Source organism: Mobula hypostoma, chromosome 11, assembly GCF_963921235.1.
Source record: "Mobula hypostoma chromosome 11, sMobHyp1.1, whole genome shotgun sequence".
Taxonomy (NCBI): Eukaryota; Metazoa; Chordata; class Chondrichthyes; order Myliobatiformes; family Myliobatidae; genus Mobula; species Mobula hypostoma.
Window position 1 is genome coordinate 86,735,132 of NC_086107.1, and position 21,219 is coordinate 86,756,350.

At 44.9% G+C, this 21,219-nt stretch overlaps 1 protein-coding gene across 1 annotated transcript in view; it reads right to left on the bottom strand.

Moving 5' to 3' along the window:
- LOC134353490 (hemicentin-1-like) overlaps window positions 1-21,219 on the bottom strand; it is a 141,561-nt gene that overhangs the window by 12,171 nt on the left and 108,171 nt on the right. Inside the window, exon 3 of the mRNA XM_063061494.1 lies at window positions 12,217-12,534. Within this exon, the coding sequence (XP_062917564.1) occupies window positions 12,217-12,534 (318 nt within the window). The remainder of the gene's footprint in view (window positions 1-12,216; window positions 12,535-21,219) is intronic.

Here is a 21,219-nt window from a genome sequence, read left to right on the forward strand (position 1 = left end):
TCCTTTACTTAGCACCCTTTACAATTTGTCTTCATGTTAACGGAAGTTAAAAACTTTCTAAACATTTTGTCTTTTCCTTTATTCTGGAAACTTCTGTAACCTCTGCTCTCCTTTAACTTTAACCTCACTTTTCCAAATTGTTAAACCCAACTATTTAAATTTAAGCCCTATCCACAGCCCTAGTGATAAGAATCGCTGTGACCCTGGTCCCAGCATGGCTGTGGTGGAGCCCATCCCATCGGAGGAGCTCCCTCCTTCCCCAATACAGGAGCCTATGTCCCACAAATTCAAATCCATTTCTTCCACACCAATCTTTGAGCCTTACGTTTAGCTCTCTGATCTTATTACTCCTGTGCCAATTTGCACATGACTCAGGTAACAATCGAGGGATATTTATCCTTTTGTTTCTGTATTTTAATTTAGCCTCCAGCTGCTCAAATTCCCTCAGCAGAACCTCTTTCCTTGTTCTTCATACATCATTGGTACACACACGGACCATGTCAGCTAGATCTTTCCCTTCCCACTCCAAATTCCTCTGCAGGTCAGATTAGATGTCCTGAACCCAGGCACCAGGCAAACAACACAGCCTTCAGGACTCTCGATTTTTGCAGCGGAGAATTATGAATTCTCATTCCCTCCCCCCTCTTGAATGGCCCCTACACCTCAGTGCCACGATTTGATTACTCACCCTTCCTACAGCCCCACCCTCATCCTCACAAGGAGCAACATTTGTGGCAAGTTCACGGGCATTCGTCTTGTATACCTCTGCATGCTTTACTTCCAGTCACACACTCTTGTCCTTCGCTACTGACTGAATTTGAAGTACTTAATGTAATGGGTGCGATTGCCTTATGAACGAGAGTGCGTCTCCCCCTCCTTGGTGTATCACAACATTTGAAGCTCAGATTCCAGTCACCATCTCTGCGCCTGAGTTCCTCAAGCAGCCAACACTTGCTGCAGATGTGGTCACCAGGAAATACAGTGCAGTCCACCAGCTCCCACATCATACAGCTACAACACATCATCAGGAACCACAATGGGGTCCACCAGCTCCCAAATTATGCAGGTGCAGCCCATCACCTACTCCTGCATTCCTACTTTATTTAATCAGTTGTAATTTCTATTGTTTTAGCTATACAAATTAGTACTGTATATAATGAAAAATCTTTGCCTGTTCTTACCTGATACTCACTTCTGCCTCCACTCTTAAAGCCTCAGTCCTCCACTCTAACACTGCCCACTCCCACAATGGCTGGTCTGCTTCAACCTCACTTCTTTTTATTGGCTCAAGTAAAATGAGACTTACTGAGTCACCCTCTTCCTTCAGGCTGTAGATTACAGAGCTCCCCTGTGAACCCTGTGGAATAAGGAGCGTGAACATGTCTCATCTTGCTCTGTGGTGCCAACCCTGTATTGGAAGATGATCTTGACTGAGAGTGTGGCTCATCAGTACGTCACCTCTTGGAGTTTCTGTCTTACATCTTGATTGCAGAAGGAGACATGTCTACATAGACATTGTGGTCCTGCATGTATATATTGTACGTTTGCAACCTCATCCTTTAAACTCAGCAGGAATTTCTCACACTACCTTTCAAGTAGATAGAGAGGGCAGCCAGTGCCTTTTTTCCCAGGGTGGCAATGGCTAATACCAGAGGGCATCATTTTAAGGCAATTGTAGAGAAATTTGGTGGCGATGTCAGAGGTAAGTTTCTTAAATGGAGAGTGAAATGCACTGTTGGGGGTGGTAGAGACTGATACATTAGGGGCATTTAAATGATAGGCACATGGATGAAAGAAAAATGCAGGATTATGGGCTATGTTGGAAGGAAGGCTTAGATTGATCGTGAGTAGGTAAAATATCGGCACAACATCATGAGCTGACGAGCCCATAGTGTGCTGTATATTTCTATGTTCTAGGTTCCATAACCCACCAAGACCATTTCCTACTCCCTCAAAACATGCCAAGCCACCACTATTTTACTCCCTTTATATTTAACGTTTATTTGCACACAACTTGACCTCAGCAGCATCCTTCATCATGCCCTGTGTTATAACTCTGTGGTCCTGGTTAGAATTCTATTAATCTTAAAGTTATACAGTAAGAAGAAGTCCCTTCAGCCCAACTCTTCCATGTTGACCAAGGTCTCTACTTGAGTAAGTCCCATTTGCCTACATAAGGCTCATATCCCTCTAAACCATGTAACTATCCAAATATATCTCAAATGTTGTAATTGTACCCAACTCAACCTCTGCCTCAGGCCACTTGTTCAAAATAACCACCATCCTCTGTATGAAAAATACACCATCCTGGAGACTCACTGGTGTTCACAGAAACTCCTCTCTGTCTCACTAACTATCATCTCTCCTGCCAATACTGTTCTCCTGGACAAACCCCCACCCTCCCTGGTGCCCTGCATTAAAGTCGGTCATTGTGTCACAGATCTGCATGGTCCTCAGGAGAACATTCTTATTTCCTCCATCACACGTGGGAAGTTTCATCTCCTGGGTACCAGATCAGGACATTATTGATGAGACAGTGAAGGATAAATCCAATAGGCAATCCGGAAAGGTGGGAATGTAAGGCTTGTTCACACAGGCAGTGACCATACTGAATCTCACTGAGGAGTTTGAAGGGAGATGGATAAACACTGTGGAAATATATCTGTAACCCTGAAGTCTTTATGAATTTATAACTTTTGTAAAATATCATGTGACAAAATGGACCCAGCGTGATCCCAGAATGCTTTGCTGATTGCTGGTTTGGAGGGAGGCTTACAAGTGTGTGTGTGTGTTTGTTTGTTTTATGGCAGGGGAAAAGTTTTGACAACAGAGAAAAATAGGACATGGCGGTTATGGGGGAAGAAGCCTCTAAAGACAAATGGACTGGCTGAAGAACAAACGCCAAAAATCACAGATATTTGCATATAATGGAAGAATGTTATGAAATGGAACAAACTAATTACTGTGCATAGTAAAAAGTATAAAAGTGGTTTGATTGAGCTGTAAGATTGAAGCTATTTTCCAGACAATATAGTCTGGACTAGGCTTCCCTTGCAAGTAAACAATAAAATGCGCCTATAAGGTGGTAGGGTAGTGTAGTGGTTAGCACAACGCTTTACAGTACCAGTGACCTAGGTTCAATTCCTGCTGCTGCCTGTACACTCTCCCTATGACCGTGTTGGTTTCATCCAGGTTCTCTGGTTTCTTCCCAGGGTCTGGACTTACCAGATAGTAGGTTAATTGATCATTATAATTGGTCTGATGATTAGTCTACGATTAAATAGGTGGGTTGCTGGGCAGCATGGCTCAATGGTCCAGAAGGGCAATTATCAGTGACATAAGCACCAACATGCACAACTGATGCTGTTTAAAAACTGCTCACTCTAAAAATGTTGTAGTATCTAATAACCATGTGACTAATGCTAATTTAAAGAAAAACTGTTCAACAACAGGGTCCTGTTCCAATTAAGCAGCGTAGTGTCGCAAATAAATGAAAGGAATCCCGGCTATTTTCTTGATTAGTTTTTGTTCTTTAAGAATTGTCTCAAATAACTGGCTGTCCCAATTAACTGATGGCCCAATTAACCTGAATTTGGATTCACCAAAGTCTCGTACAACTTCAACATAACATCCCAACTCCTGTACTAAATGCCCGATTTATGAAGGCCAATATGCCAAAAGCTCTGTATACCCCTGTGATGTAACATTCAAGGAATTATGGATCTATATTCTCAGATCTCTTTGCGCTACCACACACTATGGTGTAAGTCCAGTGTAAGACCTACCCTGGTTTGTCCTCCTGAAAGACAACACCTCACATTTGTCTGCATTAAATTTCATTTGCCATTTTCAGCCTATTTTCCCAACTGGTAAATCCCACTGCAAGCTTTGATAGTCTTCCTCGCTGTTCACTATGCTTCCAGTAATGGTGTCATCCACATATTTGCTGATCTGGTTAACCACATTTTCATTCTAAATCACTAATATACGCTCAGTTTATTAGGTACCTCTTGTACCTCATAAAGTAGGCACTGAGTGTATGTTCGTAGTCTTCTGCTGCTGCAGCCCATCTATTTCAAGGTTTGAAGTGTTGTGTTTTCAGAGATGCTCTTCTGTAGAGCACTGTTGTAATGTGTGTTTATTTGAGTAACAGAAGATCAGCCGTTTCTGAGATACTCAGACACTCCATCTGGCACCAACAATCATTCCATTGCCTATAAGACATACGAGCAGAATTAGGCCATCTAGCCCATTGAGTCTGTTCCGCCATTCAATCATGGCTGATCCTTTTTCCTTTCTCCTCCTCAACCCCAATTCCGGGCCTTCTCCCTGTAATCTTTGATGCCATGTCCAATCAAGAACCTATCAATCTCTGCCTTAAATACTCCCAACGATCTGGCCTCCACAGCTGCATGTGGCAACAAATTCCACAAATTCACCACCCTTTGGCTAATGAAATTTCTCCGCATCTCTGTTTTGAAAGGGCACCCCTCTATCCTGAGCCTGTATCCTCTTGTCCTAGACTCTCCCACCATGGGAAACATCCTTTCCACATCAACTCTGACTAGGCCTTTCAACATTTAAAAGGTTTCAATGAGATCCCCGCTCATCCTTCTGAATTCCAGTGAGTACAGACTCAGAGCCATCAGAAGTTCCTCGTATGATAACCCTATCATCCCTGGAATCATCCTTGTGAACCTCCTCTGGACCCTCACCAATGCCAGCATATCTTTTCTAAGATGAGGGCCCCAGAACTGTTCACGATACTCAAAGTGAGGCCTCACCAGTGACTTATAAACCCTCAGCATCACATCCTACCTCTTGTATTCTAGACCCCTTGAGACCTCTAGACATGAGAGAGGTCTGGAGGGGGATGAGGACCATCACGGGGTTCCGGCAAACTAGCAACAGACAAGCGGAAGGCAGTGTGGACAGGGCCAATGAACTTAACCTGTTCTTTAACAGATTTGACAGTGTGGCCCCTGCCCATCCCCCACATGAGCCATCTGTTGTCGGCCCCCAACCAACACATATTCCACTCTCCTCAGAGTTCCCCAAACTGCTGTCATGACTATACCCCTTCCCCACACGAAACCACCACAGTGGGCTTCACAGCTCTACAGGTGAGAAGACAGCTGAAACATCTCAACGCAAGCAAGGCTGCAGGACCGGATGGTGTCAGTACCAGAGTGCTCAAAGCCTGTGCCCCTCAGCTATGTGGAGTACTTCGCCATGTATTCAACTTGAGCCTGAGGCTCTGTAAGGTTCCCGTATTGTGGAAAACGTCCTGCCTCGTCCCTGTGCCGAAGACGCCGTGCCCCAGCGGCCTCAATGACTACAGACCGGTGGCATTGACCTCCCACATCATGAAGACCCTGGAGAGACTTGTTCTGGAGCTGCTCCGGCCTATGGTCAGGCCACACTTAGATCCCCTCCAGTTCGCCTACCAGCCCCGACTAGGAGTTGAGGATGCCATCATCTTCCTGCTGAACCGTGTCTACGCCCACCTGGACAAGCCAGTGAGCACTGTGAGGGTCATGTTTTTTGACTTCTCCAGTGCGTTCAACACCATCCGCCCTGCTCTGCTGGGGGAGAAGCTGACAGTGATGCAGGTGGAAGCTTCCCTGGTATCATGGATTCTTGATTACCTGACCGGCAGAGCACAGTACGTGTGCTTGCAACACTGTGTCCGACAGAGTGATCAGCAGCACTGGGGCTCCACAGGGGACTGTCTTGCCTCCCTTTCTCTTCACCATTTACACCTCTGACTTCAACTACTTCACAGAGTCTTGTCATCTTCAGAAGTTTTCGGATGACTCTGCCATAGTTGGATGCATCAGCAAGGGAGATGAGGCTGAGTACAGGGCTACGGTAGGAAACTTTGCCACATGGTGTGAGCAGAATTATCTGCAGCTTAATGTGAAAAAGAGTAAGGAGTTGGTGGTAGATCTGAGGAGAGCTAAGGTACCAGTGACCCCTGTTTCCATCCAGGGGGTCAGCGTGCACATGGTGGAGGATTACAAATACCTGGGGATACCAATTGACAATAAACTGGACTGGTCAAGGAACACTGAGGCTGTCTACAAGAAGGGCCAGAGCCGTCTCTATTTCCTGAGGAGACTGAGGTCCTTTAACATCTGCCGGACGATGCTGAGGATGTTCTACGAGTCTGTGGTGGCCAGTGCTATCATGTTTGCTGTTGTATGCTGGGGCAACAGGCTGAGGGTGGCAGTCACCAGCAGAATCAACAAACTCATTCGTAAGGCCAGTGATGTTGTGGGGATGGAACTGGACTCTCTCACGGTGGTGTCTGAAAAGAGGATGCTGTCTAAGTTGCATGCCATCTTGGTCAATGTCTCCCATCCACTACATAATGTACTGGGTGGGCACAGGAGTACATTCAGCCAGAGACTCATTCCACCAAGATGCAGCACTGAGCGTTATAGGAAATCATTCCTGCCTGTGGCCATCAAACTTTACAACTCCTCCCTTGGAGGGTCAGACATCCTGAGCCAATAGGCTGGTCCTGGACTTATTTCATAACTTACTGGCATAATTTACATATTACTATTTAACTATTTATGGCTCTATTACTATTTATTATTTATGGAGCAACTGTAACGAAAACCAGTTTCTCCCCGGGATCAATAAAGTATGACTATGACTATGGCTATGAAATGAATGTGAACATGGCACTTGCCTTCCTCACCACCAACTCAATCTGCAAGTTAACCTTCAGGTTGTTCTGCACAAGGACTCCGAAGTCCCTCTGCATCTCAGATTCCCGGATTTTCTCCCCATTTAGAAAACAGTCCGCACATTTATTTCTACTACCAAAGTGCATGACCAAGCATTTTCCAACATTATATTTCATTTGCCACTTTCTTGCCATTCTCCTAATCTGTCTAAGTCCTTCTGAATCCTACCTTTTACCTCAACACTACCTAACCCTCCACCAATCTTCGTATCATCTGCAAACGGCAACAAAGCCATCTATTCCATCATCTAAATCATTTATATACAACATAAAAAGAAGTGGTCCCAACACTGATCCCTGTGGAACACCAGTAGTTAGTGGCAGCCAACCAGAAAAGGATCCTTTTATTCCCACTCGCTGCCTCCTACCAATCAGCCAATGCTCTAACTATGTTAGTAACCTCCCTGTAATACCAAGGGCTCTTAACATGGTAAGCAGTCTCATGTGTGGCACCTTGTCAAAGGTCTTCTGAAAGTTCAAATATACAACATCCACTGCATCCCCTTTATCTATCCTACTTGTAATCTCCTCGAAGAATTCCAACAAGTTTGTCAGGCAGGATTTTCCCTGAAGGAAACCATGCTGACTTTGAACTATCTTGTCCTGTGTCACCAAGCACTCCATCACCTCATCCTTAACAATTGACTCTAACATCTTCCCAACCACTGAGGTCAGGCTGACTGGTCTATAATTTCCTTTCTGTTGCCTTCCTCTTTTCTTAAAGAGTGAAGGAACATTTGCAATCTTCCAGTCCTCTGGCACCATGCCAGAGTCTACACAGACTTTAGCAAGAGATTTGACAAGGTCCTACATGGGAGGTTGGTCAAGGATGTTGAGTCGCTCAGCATTCAAACTGAGGGAGTAAATTGGATTAGACATTGGCGTTACGGGAGAAGCCAGAGAGTGGTAGTAGATGGTTGCATCTTTAACTGGAGGCCTGTGAGCAGTGGAGTGCCGCAGGAATTGGTGCTAGGTCCATTGTTGTTTGTCATTAAAATATCAATGATCTGGATGATAGTGTGGTTAACCGGGTCAGCAAATTTGCAGATGACACCAAGATTGGGAGTGTAGTAAACAGCAAATACTATCATAGCTTGCAGTGGGATCTGGATCAGCTGGACAAATGGGCTGAAAAATGGCAGATGGAATTTAATACTGACAAGTACAAGGTGTTGCCCTTCAGTAGGACCAACCAGTGTAGGGCACTGAGGAGTGCTGTAGAACAAAGGGATCTGGAAAATCAGGTCCATAATTTATTGAAAGTAGTGTCACAGTTAGAGATGGTCATAAAGAAAGCATTTGGCACTTTGGCCTTCCAAATTCAGACTACAGGAAATGGGATCTTATGTTGAAGTTGTATAAGATGTTAGTGGGGCATAATTTGGAGTATTGTGTGCAGTTTTGGTCACCTTCCTACAGAAAAGATGTAAGGTTGAAAGAGTACAGAGAAAACTTACAAGGATGTTGCTGAGACCTGGGTTATAAAGAAAGACTGAATAGGTTAGGACTTTATTCCTTGGAATGCAGAAGATTGAGGGGAGATTTGATGGAGGTAATAAAATTATGAGGTGTACAGTTAGGGTTAATGCAAGCCAGAATTTTTTCCACTGAGATTAGGTCGGACTATAACGAGAGATCATAGGTTAAGGGTGAAAGATGAAAAGTTTAAGGAGAACATGAAGGAAATTTCTTCACTGGAATGAGCTGCCAGGGCAAGTGGTGCATGTAAGCTTGATTTCCATGTTGAAGAGAAGTTTGGATAGGTACATAGATGGTAGGGGTATGGAGGGCAATGATTCAGGTGCAGGTCAATGGGAGTACACAGTTTAAATGGTTTGACATTGCCTAGATGGGACAAAGGGGCTGGTTCTGTGCTTTACTCTTCTGCAACTCTATGTGGGATACAAATTACAATGGGAGATAGAAAAGGTATGTAAAAAGGACAATATTATGATAGTAATGGGGAATTTTAATGTGCAGGTAGATTGGGAAAATCAGATTGGTGCTGCATACCAAGAGAAGGAATTTGTAGAATGCCTATGAGAAGTCTTTTTGGAGCACCTTGTGGTTGAACCCATTCAGGAAAAGGCAATTCTGGATTGGGTAATGAAGCAGATTTAGATAGGGAGCTTAAGGTAAAGGAACCCTACAGAGTCAGTAGTCATAATAAATAGAATTCACTCTGCAGTTGGAGAGGGAGAAGATAAAGTTAGATGTATCAGTATTACAGTGGAGTAAGGGAAATTACAGAGGCTTGAGAGAGAAGGAAGTTAATTGGAAGGGGTCACTATCAGGGATGATGGCAGAGCAGCAATGGCTGGAGTTTCTGGCAACAATTTGAAAGGTGCAGGATAAATACATCCTAAAGAAGAATTATTCCTAAAGGAAGAAGAGGCAATTGTGTCTGACAAGCAAAATCAAAGACCGCATAAAAGGAAAGGAGAAGGCAAATATTACAGCAAAAATTAGTTTGAAGTCAGAGGATTAGGAAGCTATTAAAAACCAACAGAAGGCAATTAAAAAAAGCAGTATCACAGGAAAGATGAAAAATGAAGGCCAGCAGTATAAAACAGGATACCAAAAGTTTTTTCCAAATATACAGTATAATGAGTAAAATTGGTGAGAGTGTATATTAGCCCACTGTAAAATGATGCTGGAAAGGTAATGGGGGACAAAGAAATGGCAGACGAATTGAATAAGTATTTTGTCTCAGTCTTTATTATGGAAGACACTAGCAGTAGGACAGAAATTTGAGAGTGTCAGCAGACAGAAGAGAGGGTAGTTAAGATTATAAGGGGAAGGTACTTGGGAAGCTGAGAGGTTTGAAGGTAGCTAAGTCACCTGCACCAGATGGATACCCCAGGTTCTGAAAAGATTATGGAGGCATTAGTAATGATCTTTCAAGAATCACTTGATTCTGGAATGGTTCCAGAAGACTAGAACATTTCAAATGTCACTCCACTCTTTAAGAAGAGAGGGATGCAGAAGAAAGGGAATTATAGGCTAGTTGGACTGACCAGTGGTTGGGAAGATGTTGCATTCCATTACTTGGAGGCACATGATAAAACAGGCAAAAAGTCAGCAAATTTGTTGGAATTCTTTGAGGAAATAACAAGTACTTTCATTTTCAGAAGGCCTTTTGCAAGATGCGGCAGCTTAATAAAACTGGAGCCCATGGCATTACAGGAAAGGTTGGCTGACTGGCAGGTGGCAAAGAGTGGATAAAGGGGCTTCTTCTGATTGACTACCAGTGACAAGTGGTCTTCCGCAGGGGTTGGTGTTGGGACCGCCTCTTTTTATGTTGTTTGTTAACGATTTGGATGACAGAATTGATGGCTTTGGAAGAATTGACTAACAAGTAGCAGACAGAATAAGTGTATGGTTCTGCACTTTGGTAGAAGGAATAAAGCTGTAGACTATTTTCCAAATGGCGATAAATTCAAAAATCAGAGGGTCGAGGTGACTTGGAAGTCCTCGTGCAGGATTCCCTGAAGGTTAACTTGCAGGTTGAGTCAGTGGTGAGGAAGGTAAATGCAATATTTGTATTCTTTTTGGGAGGACTGGAATATAAAAACAAGGATGTAATGCTGAGGCTTTCAGGCATTGATCAGTCTGCATCTGGAGTATTGTGGGCTGTTTTGGGACCCTTATCTTAGAAAAGACGTACAGGCATTGGAGAGAGTCCAGAGGAGGTTTCTGGGAATAGAAGGGTTAACATATGAGAATTGTTTGATGGCTCTGGGCCTGCACACGCTGGAGCTTATAAGAACGATGGGGGATATTATTGAAAGCTATTGAATATTGAAACATCTGGATGGAGTGGATGTGGGAAGGATGTTTCCTACAGTGGGTGAGTACAGGATAGAGTGCACAGAATAAAAAAATGTCCCTTTGATGAGGATGAATTTCTTTAGCCAGAGGGTGGTGGATCTGGAATTCATTGCCACAAAAGGCTGTGGAGGCCAAGTCATTGAGTATTCTTAAAGCAGAAGTTGATAGGTTCCTGATGATTCAGGATGTCAAATGTTATGTGGAGAAGGCAGGAGATTGGGGTTGAGAGGGATAATGGAATGATGGAGAAGACTCGATGGGCCGATTGGCCTAATTTTGCTTCTATGTCTTACGGTCTTGTGGGTACGTGGCCAAGTGGTTAAGCATTGGACTAGCCACCTGAAGGTCGTGAGTTTGAGCCCCAGCCGAGGGAACGTGTTATGTCCTTGAGCAAGGCACTTAATCACACATTGCTCTGCGACGACACTGGTGCCAAGCTGTATGGGTCCTAATGCCCTTCCCTTAGACGACATTCGTGTCGTGGAGAGGGGAGACATGCAGCATGGGCAACTGCTGGTCTTCCATACAACCTTGCCCAGGCCTGCGCCCTGGAGAGTGAAGACTTTCCAGGCGCAGATCCATGGTCTCACAAGACTAACGGATGCCTTATGGTCTTATACTCCAATGGGAACCGGTTAACCCTGGGATGGAGGACAGAATACTTCTCAAACAGACATTGCTGGGTGAGACTATTGTGAATGTATGTTACTGCAAATGTGAGTCAGGAACAATATTGCTGGGTGTAAGTGTGCTCTTGCATTCGTGCACTGTGTCACTCACTGGGGCACTATATCCAGTGTAATGAATACACAGGGTATCACACAGCACAGCATGAAGGCTGAGGAATAAAACACCTTGCTGAGCTCAGACCTCAGTCTGGGGAAATAACAAGCAGAGTGGCAATGGGAGCATAGAGGTATGCCACGATAGCACAGTGGTTAGCACAACATTTCACAGTACAGGCAACCCGGGTTCAATTCCCACCACTGCCTCTATGGAGTTTGAACGTTCTCGCGGTGACCACGTGGGTTTCCTCTGGGTGTTCCTGTTTCCTCCCATAGCACAAAGATGTACTGTTTGGTAGGTTAGTTTTTTATCGGTTGCCCCATGATTAGGCAAGGATGAAACCGGGGGACTGCTGGGTGATATGGCTCAAAGGGCCAGAGGGACCTATTCCGTGTTGTATCTCAGTAAATAGATAAAGTGCTCTGGGAAACAGGTGGAACAACTGGGATCCCTGAACATGACAGACCAGACCTCTGAGTGAGATCTGTTTAACTGTGACTCACAGATACAGATCATTTGACCCATCCGCACCAGTCCCTCAATGCCATTGGCCTTTCCCTCAGTTCCCTCCTCCCCATGTGCTCATCTCCTCCAGCCTCAGTGCCTCGAGGTTCCCCCATGGACAGTTCTATCCTTCATGGTCCCTGGCCCAGTCTCCATGGATGTGGAGAGTGTGTCCAGCAGACCACCTGCCTGACACTAGGTCTGTGAGCCCAGCTCTGGGCACTCACAGTCAGTGGGGATCAGTGAACAGGGGAACCAATGGGATCTACCCTCACCCATTCATTAGTAGTGTTTCAGGAGCCAGTGAAACTAAGGCACCTCTGCAGCATCTCACTCACCGTACACCTCCAGTCGAACTATCCTTTTGGATTCAGCTCCTGAACCTGTGGTAACAGTCACCTCATAATCACCAGCATCCGCTCTCCGTACATCACGGATTTCCAGACTGAAGTTCCCAGGATGTAGAGTTATCCGTTGCTCGTACTCAGCCATGAAAATTTCAGTGCTCCCCTTTATGTATTGCACTATCCTGCTACTGAGTGATGTCAGTTTCCACACAATCTCATAAAGGTCCTTTCCGACTGAGATCCCGGGAGATAAGAAGACCGACTTTCCCCGAGCTCCCTTCACAGTGGGAGAGAAAGCCTGCGTTCCAGCTGAGGAAACAAGAGGAGAAAGTCAGCAGGTGAGCTCAGTGACAGGAGGAGGAATCAGAGCTGAGAGAATCACAACCACAGGAGCAGGCCAGGGGGCCCATTGTCTGGTTCCCTGCTGTGTGACACAACCAGCCCACAGTTCCTACATCACACAAGGACTTGTTTCCTGCCCGAGGCCACACCTCCTCTCCTCAGGCGGTTCCAGCACCCTCTGAGAACCATCCGCTGTCTAGAACTCCCGTGACGGCTGGGGAGACTTGGTCAGCAGGAAGCTGAAGGAATGAAATGAAGCAGGGTCACGCTGATGTTTGAACAAATGTACCAACCAATGGATGTTTGAACATTTGGTTGGGATCAGAGTGGCAATGTAGCTGCAGAAATTTTCCACCTGAGACAACTTTACAGAGCTGTGAATTCTCCCGCAATCCCGGGTACTCAGAAACAAAGAAATCTTCAAGACGCTGTTTACGAGGGTCTACGGTGCAGGTCCAAACTCTGTTAATTGTGGACCAGGTGACAAAGGTGATTATGGAATCTGGTGGGAATTTGACTGTATTAGGAAATAAGTCCATCTATGGAAAAGGAGTCAACGTACTAACCAATGGATGGCTATAAATTCATGGATGACCTTTCACAAAGAAATGCATTATTTGGTGCCTCATGAGATGATCAATAGCAAAGACTCCAATATTTGTTTGATTCAATAAAAAGAAGCAAGATGTAAGCAGAATGGCTATTGCTGGAGCAGCCATTGTTGGACTGGGCCAGTGTTAGAGTGGAAGCTTTGACTCAAAAGACTTCGGCGAGAACAGGTGGAGTCCAGGTGTGCTTCTGAATCATTTGTTATCATTTACTTTATTTGAAATCAGTCCATATCTCTCCAAATACTTAAACTTAGAATACCTTCAAGTAACTTTCCCACAACTGATGTCAGACTCATGGGCCGATAATTTCTTGGTCCATTTTCAGACACTTATAAGAAGCAGAACTGGCTGTCCTCCAATCCACTGGTACCTCTCCTGTCGCTAAGGATAAATTAAATATCTCTGCTATCCCCTGCAATTTCTGCACTTGCCTCCCGTAGGGTCCGAGGGAACACCTTGTCAGGCCTTGGGGATTTATCCACCCTGAGTTGCCTCAGTATAGCAAACACCTCCTCCTCTGAAATCGGTACAGGGTCCATGAGGTTGATATCATTTTCCCTCACTCCTATAGACTCTGTGTCCACCTCCTGAGTAAATACAAATGCAAAAAATGTAATTAAGATCTCCCTCATCAGTTTTGGCTCCACACATGGATTACCATTCTAATCTTCCAGAGGACCAATTTTGTCCCTTCCTCTCTTTTTGCTCTTAACATTCCTGTAGAATCCCTTAAGATTCTTCTTCACCTTGTCTGCTAGAGCAAATTCGTGCCTTCTTTTCACCCTTCTGATTTCTTTATCCACTCTTTTGCATTTCTTATGCTCCATAAGCACTTCATTTGTTCTTACCTGTCTATATAAGCTATGCACCTCTCTTTTTTTTCTCTTGAAAACCAAGGTTCCCTACACTTGTTATCTTTACCTTCTATTCTGACAGGTACATGCAAGCTTTGAACTCTCAAAGTTTCTCTTTTGAAGGCCTTCCACTTACTAAGCACATCTTTGCCAAAAACAGCCTGTCCCAATCAACACTTGACAGATCATTTCTGATACCATCAAAGTTGGCTTTTCTCCATTTTTGGAATCTCAAACTGTGGACCAGACCTATCTTCCTCCATATTTACTTTGAAACTAATGACACTGTGGTCACTAGACATAAAGTGTTCCCCTACACAAACTTTTGGCACTTGCCCTGTGCCTTTCCCTAATGGCAGATCCAGTATCACATGCTCGCTTGTTGAGACTTCTACATACTGATGAAGGAAACTTCTCTGAACATATTTGACAAACTCCATCCCATGTGGTCCTTTTACAGTATGGGATTCCCAACCAATATGTGGAAATTTAAAATCACCTATTATAACAACCTTATGTTTCTTGCAACAATCTGCGATCTCTGTACAAATTTGTTCCTCTAAATTGCATGGACTATTGGGTCGTCTGTAATATAACCCCATTAATGTGGTCATACCTTTCTTGTTTCTCAGTTCCACCCATATTGCCTCACTAGACAAGTTCACCAGTTTGTCCTGAAGGAGCACTGCTGTGACATTTTCCTTGAGTAGTAACGCCACCTCTCTACCCACTTTGTCATGTCTAAAACAATGGAATCCCAGAACACTGAGCTGCCAGTCCTGTCCTTTCTGCAACCAAGTCTTCGTAATGGCTACAATATTTAATTCCAGGTGTTGATCCATGCCCTGAGCTCATCCAGCTTTGCTATAATACTTCTTGCATTAAAACACATAGCACAGGACACAGGTCACACCTTGCTCAACCTTTTGTTTCCTGACTTTGTCCGAGATCTTACCAATATGTGTCTTCGCAATCTCTCTACTAACTGTTCTGGCGCTCTGGTTCCCATCCCCCTGCAACTCTAGTTTAAATCCTTGCATGCAGCATTAGCAAACATTCCCACTAGGCTATTACTCACCCTCCAGTTCAGATGCAGTCAATCTGTGGGATTCACTGCCACAAGTGGCTGTACTGGGGTCCCGTTGTTTCAGAGGTGGTGAAGCTCTGAGACTTGCTGTCACAAGAGGCTGTATGGGGAATCCATGGTTTTAGAAGTGGGCTCCTGGTATTTCTGTACTGACCACATCACATAGTTTTTATAACTAAACAGCATAAAAGGGATGGGAAAAATACGGGAATATGGGCTTGACAGAGAGGATCATCCATATTCATACAGAACGATAGAACAGGTTCAAAGGACAGAATGGCTGATTCCTGCTCCTATTTCCTGTGTTTCTATTTTACTGCATGTGGCACAAAGTGTCCTGGTGTCAATGGACATCGGACGGAAATATTCTAGGGGTGGGGTGACACCTTGTAACTATTGGGAGGCACAGGGTAAGTCAGATAGGGAGATGAGTGGCTCAAAGATTGATGGGAGGAGAGGGTTTCAGCTCATTGGGCATCAACACTAGGGAAGGACCCTTAGTGGTGGGCTCCAAGAGTGGGGGATCCCAAACTGGAGGGCCCTAGAGCGGTAGGTCCAAGAGTGGTGATCCCAGAGTGGAATGTCCCAAAGTGCCGAGTCCCAGAGTGGGAGGGGGAGGTCCCGTAGTGGTGGGGTTCCCAGTGTGGGGGCGGTGTTTCCTGGAGTGGGGGGGGGGGCTCCTGGAGTGGGAGAGTCCTGGAGTGGTGGGTCCCAGAGTGGAGGGTCCTGGAGTACTGGGTCCCAAAACAGTGGGTCCTAGAGTGGTGGGTCCCGGTACTGGTGGTTTTCAGAGCGGTGGGTACCAGAGTCCCTCAAAGATGTCATGCAAGTTGCTACAGTGGTTAAGAAGGTGAATGGTCTTCATTAGTCATGGGATTGAATTCATGAGCACGCTGTAATGTTGAAGTCTTATGAAAATTCTGGTTTTTGGAGTGACAGGGATGATAGGTGACTTCATAGAGATGTATAAAATTTGGAGTGGATAGCCAGCCCTGTTTGCCCAGGATGGCAGAGGCCAATACCAGAGGGCATCCTTTTCAGGTGAGTGGAGGAAAGTTTAGGGTAGATGCCAAAAATAAGGTTTTTACACTGGGAGCTGGAAGTGCCTTGAAATCACTACCAGGGCTGGTGGCATGTGGAAGGCAAATGTTTGATTGATCATAGAGAAGATTTATACGGGCTGGCAAAACATGATGGGCTGAAGGGCCCACAATGTGTTGTACTGTAAATAGGAAGGGGGTCCATTCATCACCTTGTTGTGTGGCATTGTTTGTGGAAGAACGGCTATAAGAGGATTTTTCATTCAAAGGGTAATTGAATTCCAACATGGAATATAAACAGGAAAATCTGAGGGTACAAGGAGTAGGTCGATGAGTAAGACTGGAGAGATTCATTGAAAGGCATGGCAGTGGATGGACAGTGACTAACTTTTACTGAACAATTGCAGGGGTCTGCAAGAGTTCAACATTCCTTTCTGGAACAAAATCACTAACAGCAAAATGGTTCAACCAGGGTTTCTGACAGACATTAATAACAGGATTAGATCCAAAGTAGAGACATGTAATGAAGCCAGAAATGGCAGTCAGTCTGAGTATTGGGAGAGGTACAGGTTGCAGTAAACATAGAAACATAGAAAATAGGTGCAGGAGTAGGCCATTCGGCCCTTCGAGCCTGCACCGCCATTTATTATGATCATGGCTGATCATCCAACTCAGAACCCCGCCCCAGCCTTCCCTCCATACCCCCTGACCCCCGTAGCCACAAGGGCCATATCTAACTCCCTCTTAAATATAGCCAATGAACTGGCCTCAACAGTTTCCTGTGGCAGAGAATTCCACAGATTCACCACTCTCTGTGTGAAGAAGTTTTTCCTAATCTCGGTCCTAAAAGGCTTCCCCTCTATCCTCAAACTGTGACCCCTCGTTCTGGACTTCCCCAACATCGGGAACAATCTTCCTGCATCTAGCCTGTCCAATCCCTTTAGGATCTTATACGTTTCAATCAGATCCCCCCTCAATCTTCTAAATTCCAATGAGTACAAGCCCAATTCATCTAGTCTTTCTTCATATGAAAGTCCCGCCATCCCAGGAATCAATCTGGTGAACCTTCTTTGTACTCCCTCTATGGCAAAGATGTCTTTCCTCAGATTAGGGGACCAAAACTGCACACAATACTCCAGGTGTGGTCTCACCAAGGCCTTGTACAACTGCAGTAGTACGTCCCTGCTCCTGTACTCGAATCCTCTCGCTATAAATGCCAGCATACCATTCGCCTTTTTCACTGCCTGCTGTACCTGCATGCCCACTTTCAATGACTGGTGTATAATGACACCCAGGTCTCGTTGTACCTCCCCTTTTCCTAATCGGCCACCATTCAGATAATAATCTGTTTTCCTATTTTTGCCACCAAAGTGGATAACTTCACATTTATCCACATTAAATTGCATTTGCCATGAATTTGCCCACTTACCCAACCTATCCAAGTCACCCTGCATCCTCTTAGCATCCTCCTCACTGCTAACACTGCCACCCAGCTTCGTGTCATCCGCAAACTTGGAGATGCTGCATTTAATTCCCTCATCCAAGTCATTAATATATATTGTAAACAACTGGGGTCCCAGCACTGAGCCTTGCGGTACCCCACTAGTCACCGCCTGCCATTCTGAAAAGGTCCCGTTTATTCCCACTCTTTGCTTCCTGTCTGCTAACCAATTCTCCACCCACACCAATACCTTACCCCCAATACCGTGTGCTTTAAGTTTGCACACTAATCTCCTGTGTGGGACCTTGTCAAAAGCCTTTTGAAAATCCAAATATACCACATCCACTGGTTCTCCTCTATCCACTCTACTAGTTACATCCTCAGAGTGAAAGGAGAGTTGGGATCTTTCAAGGAAGCGAAATACAAATAACTCAGCTCTAGGAAGTACTTAATGAAGCTGGAAAGGGTAACCAGAACTTGAGGAAGAGCCCCTTCAAATACTCAGACAGGGGCTGCAACCTCTCACACTCTGTATGGACGTCATACACATGTCACGATGTGCGCTACAGTAACAGAACCCCAGTGCGGAGGAAAGACAGTCTCAGATGTAGAGACAGTGACGAAAGTTTGTTCATAATAATTCCAAAAGAACATCAGTGGCTCGGCCAAGCAACACTGTGAGACGTAACATTCTCAAAACTAGGATTAGCACTAATCGGCTGTCTGCTTAAAAAATACAAGTAACACAGGATCCCTGAGACTATCAAAATAAACTTAAGTATAAACAGAAAGCACAAGGAGATCGCTTTACAAAGAAGGTCGCTCAAGAAAAACACAAGGAATGCTAAATGATTAACAACTCTCCTTAAAGAACAATTCAACAATTCAGATGCTCTAAAAACCTCAGAGCCCAACGCTCTCCGGCACCTTGATCAGGCCCGAAGAGCTCATTACAACACAGATTCCACATGAGAGCAAGTTCAGTCATCAGGATAGACAGGAGGCACATAGCAGATTTAGGCAGGTAGAAACAGATGAGTGCTTCAGGAGAATAAGAAATTCAGGAGAGCGTTTAAGAAGGAAATCAGGTCTAAAAGAACTCATGATGTTGCTCTGGCAGACAAGGTGAAGGAGAATCCTAAGGGCTTCAACAGACATATTAAGAACGAAAGGATAGCAAAGGACAGAACTGGTCCGCTGGAAGATCAAAGTGGTAATCTGTGCATGGAGCCAAAGTAGGTTACATTTTGCATCTGTGTTTACTTAGGGGACGGATACACAGTCTATAGAAGTGAGACAGGTCATGAACCCTATACAGGTTACAGAAGAGGAGATGCTTGCTGTCTTGGGGCAAATTAGGGTGGACAAATCCTCAGGGCCTGACAAAGCGTTCCCTTGGACCCTATGGGTGTCTAGTGCAGAAATTGCGGGGGTCCTAGCAAAGATATTTAAAACATCCTTAGTCACAGGTGACATGCCGGAGGACTGCGGGAGAGCTAATGTTTAAGAAAGGCTCTTGGAATACATCAAGAAATTATAATCTGGTGAGCCTGACATCAGTATTGGAAAAGTTATTGGAAGGTATTCTAAGAGACCAGATATACAAGTATTTTTATAGACAAGGACTGATTAGGGAGAGACAACATGGCTTTATGCATGGTCATTCACATGTAACCATCTTATAGAGTTTTTCGAGGAAGTTTCAGGAAAGTGGATGAAGACAAGGCAGTGGATGTTAGCACAGAAGTTAGCAAGCCTTTGATAAGGTCCCGCATGGGAGGTGGTCAAAAAGGTTCAGCTGCTTGTCATTTAAGTTCAGGTCGTAAATTGGCTTCGACATTAGTTCCTCGTGGGAGAAATCTGACATTGGTCGTAGATGATTGCCTCTCTCACTAGAGGCCTGTGACTCATTGTGTTCGCAGGGATTGGTGGCTGGTCTGTTGTTCATCATCTATATCAACAATCTGGATGATAATGTAGTTAAATGGATCAGCAAATTTGCAGGTGACACCAAGATTAGGGGTGTAGTGGATAGCAAGGAAGAATATCAAAGCATTCAGCAGGATCTGGGCCAGCTGAAAAATGGCAGGTGGAACTTAATGCGGACAGGTGTGAGGTGTTACAGTTTGGGAGGACCAGCCAGGGTGGGTCTTATATGGTGAACAGAAGGGCACTGAGAAGAGCAGTGGAACAGAGGGATCTGGGAATACTGATCCATAATTCCTTGAAAGTGGTGACATAGGTTTGCAGATAAAGCACTTAGCACATTGGCCTTCATAAATCAATGTATTAAGTATAGGGCTTGGGATGTTATGTTGAAATTTTATAAGATGTTGGTGAGGCGTAATTTGGAGTCTTATGTGCGCTTTTGGTTTCCTACCTACAGGAAAGATGTAAACAAGATTGAAAATGTACTGAGAAAATTTACAAGGATGTTGCTGGGACTTGAGGACCTGAATGAAAGGAAAAAGGTTGAATACGTTAGGACTTTATTCTCTTGAACGTAGAAGACGGAGGAGAGATTTGATAGAGCTATACACAAGTATGACAGGTATAGATAGAGTAAATGCAAGCAGATTTTTTCCACTGAGGTTGCTTGAGACTAGAACTAGAGGTCATGTGTTAAGGGTGAAAGGTTTAATGTTTGAGGGGAATATGAGGGGAACTTTTTCACTCAGAGGGTGGTGAGAATGTGGAATGAGCTGTCAGCACAAGTGGTGGATGCAGGATCGATTTCAACATTTATGAGAAATGAAGATAGGTACATGGATGGGAGAGATATGGAGGGCTGTGGTCCGTGTAAATCAATGGGATTAAGCAGATTAATGGTTTGGCATGGACTGGATGGACCAAAGGGCCTGTTTATAAAGGAGGATGAAAGGCCATTGGTTTAAGCTGCATTTATTTCAACGCGCGAGGCTTAACTGGTAAAGCGGATGAACTCATGGTGAGCACTGGCTCTGGGCCCTGGATATAACAGACAACAGAAACATGGCTGAGGGAAGGGCAGGTCTGGCAGCTCAGTGCTCCAGGATACAGATGCTGCAGGTGGGACAGAGCTGCAGGGGAGAGAGAGGAGAGGGAGAAACAGGACTTAACGATGGTCCTTAGAGAGGATATGGTCGGGGGGGATCATCCAGTGTGGGCATTAAGGTAGAACATAGAAACTAGAAGGGCGTGGTCACTGAAGGAATTGTATTATAGAGTACGATAAGCTTTTGGAGTAATTGGTTTTATTCATCCTACAACTGACGGATCTGAATAGCCAAAGCCCCTGTAGAGAAGGAGAGCTGGTGTCAGTGTGTGATAAGCTGGTCCTCACAGGGAGGGTGTTTGGTCAAATACTGTTTCAAATGGCAAGGAAGGGGCAGGAAGTGGGTAGTTATCAGGCAGAGAATGGTTCTGGAGTCCAGATATATCGAGATAAGAGACAGAATACAGACAGACTGGAGGGGGGAGGGGAAACATGGTGGCAGAACGGCAGCGGGTAGTGCTGCTCTCTCACACATTCCAAAGCCTTGTGGGTTGACTGACCACTGTAAATTGTCCCCAGTGTGAGGGTGAGGGAGTTGACGGGATTAATGACATGGGGTCAGTGTCAACTGGTGCATGATGGCCA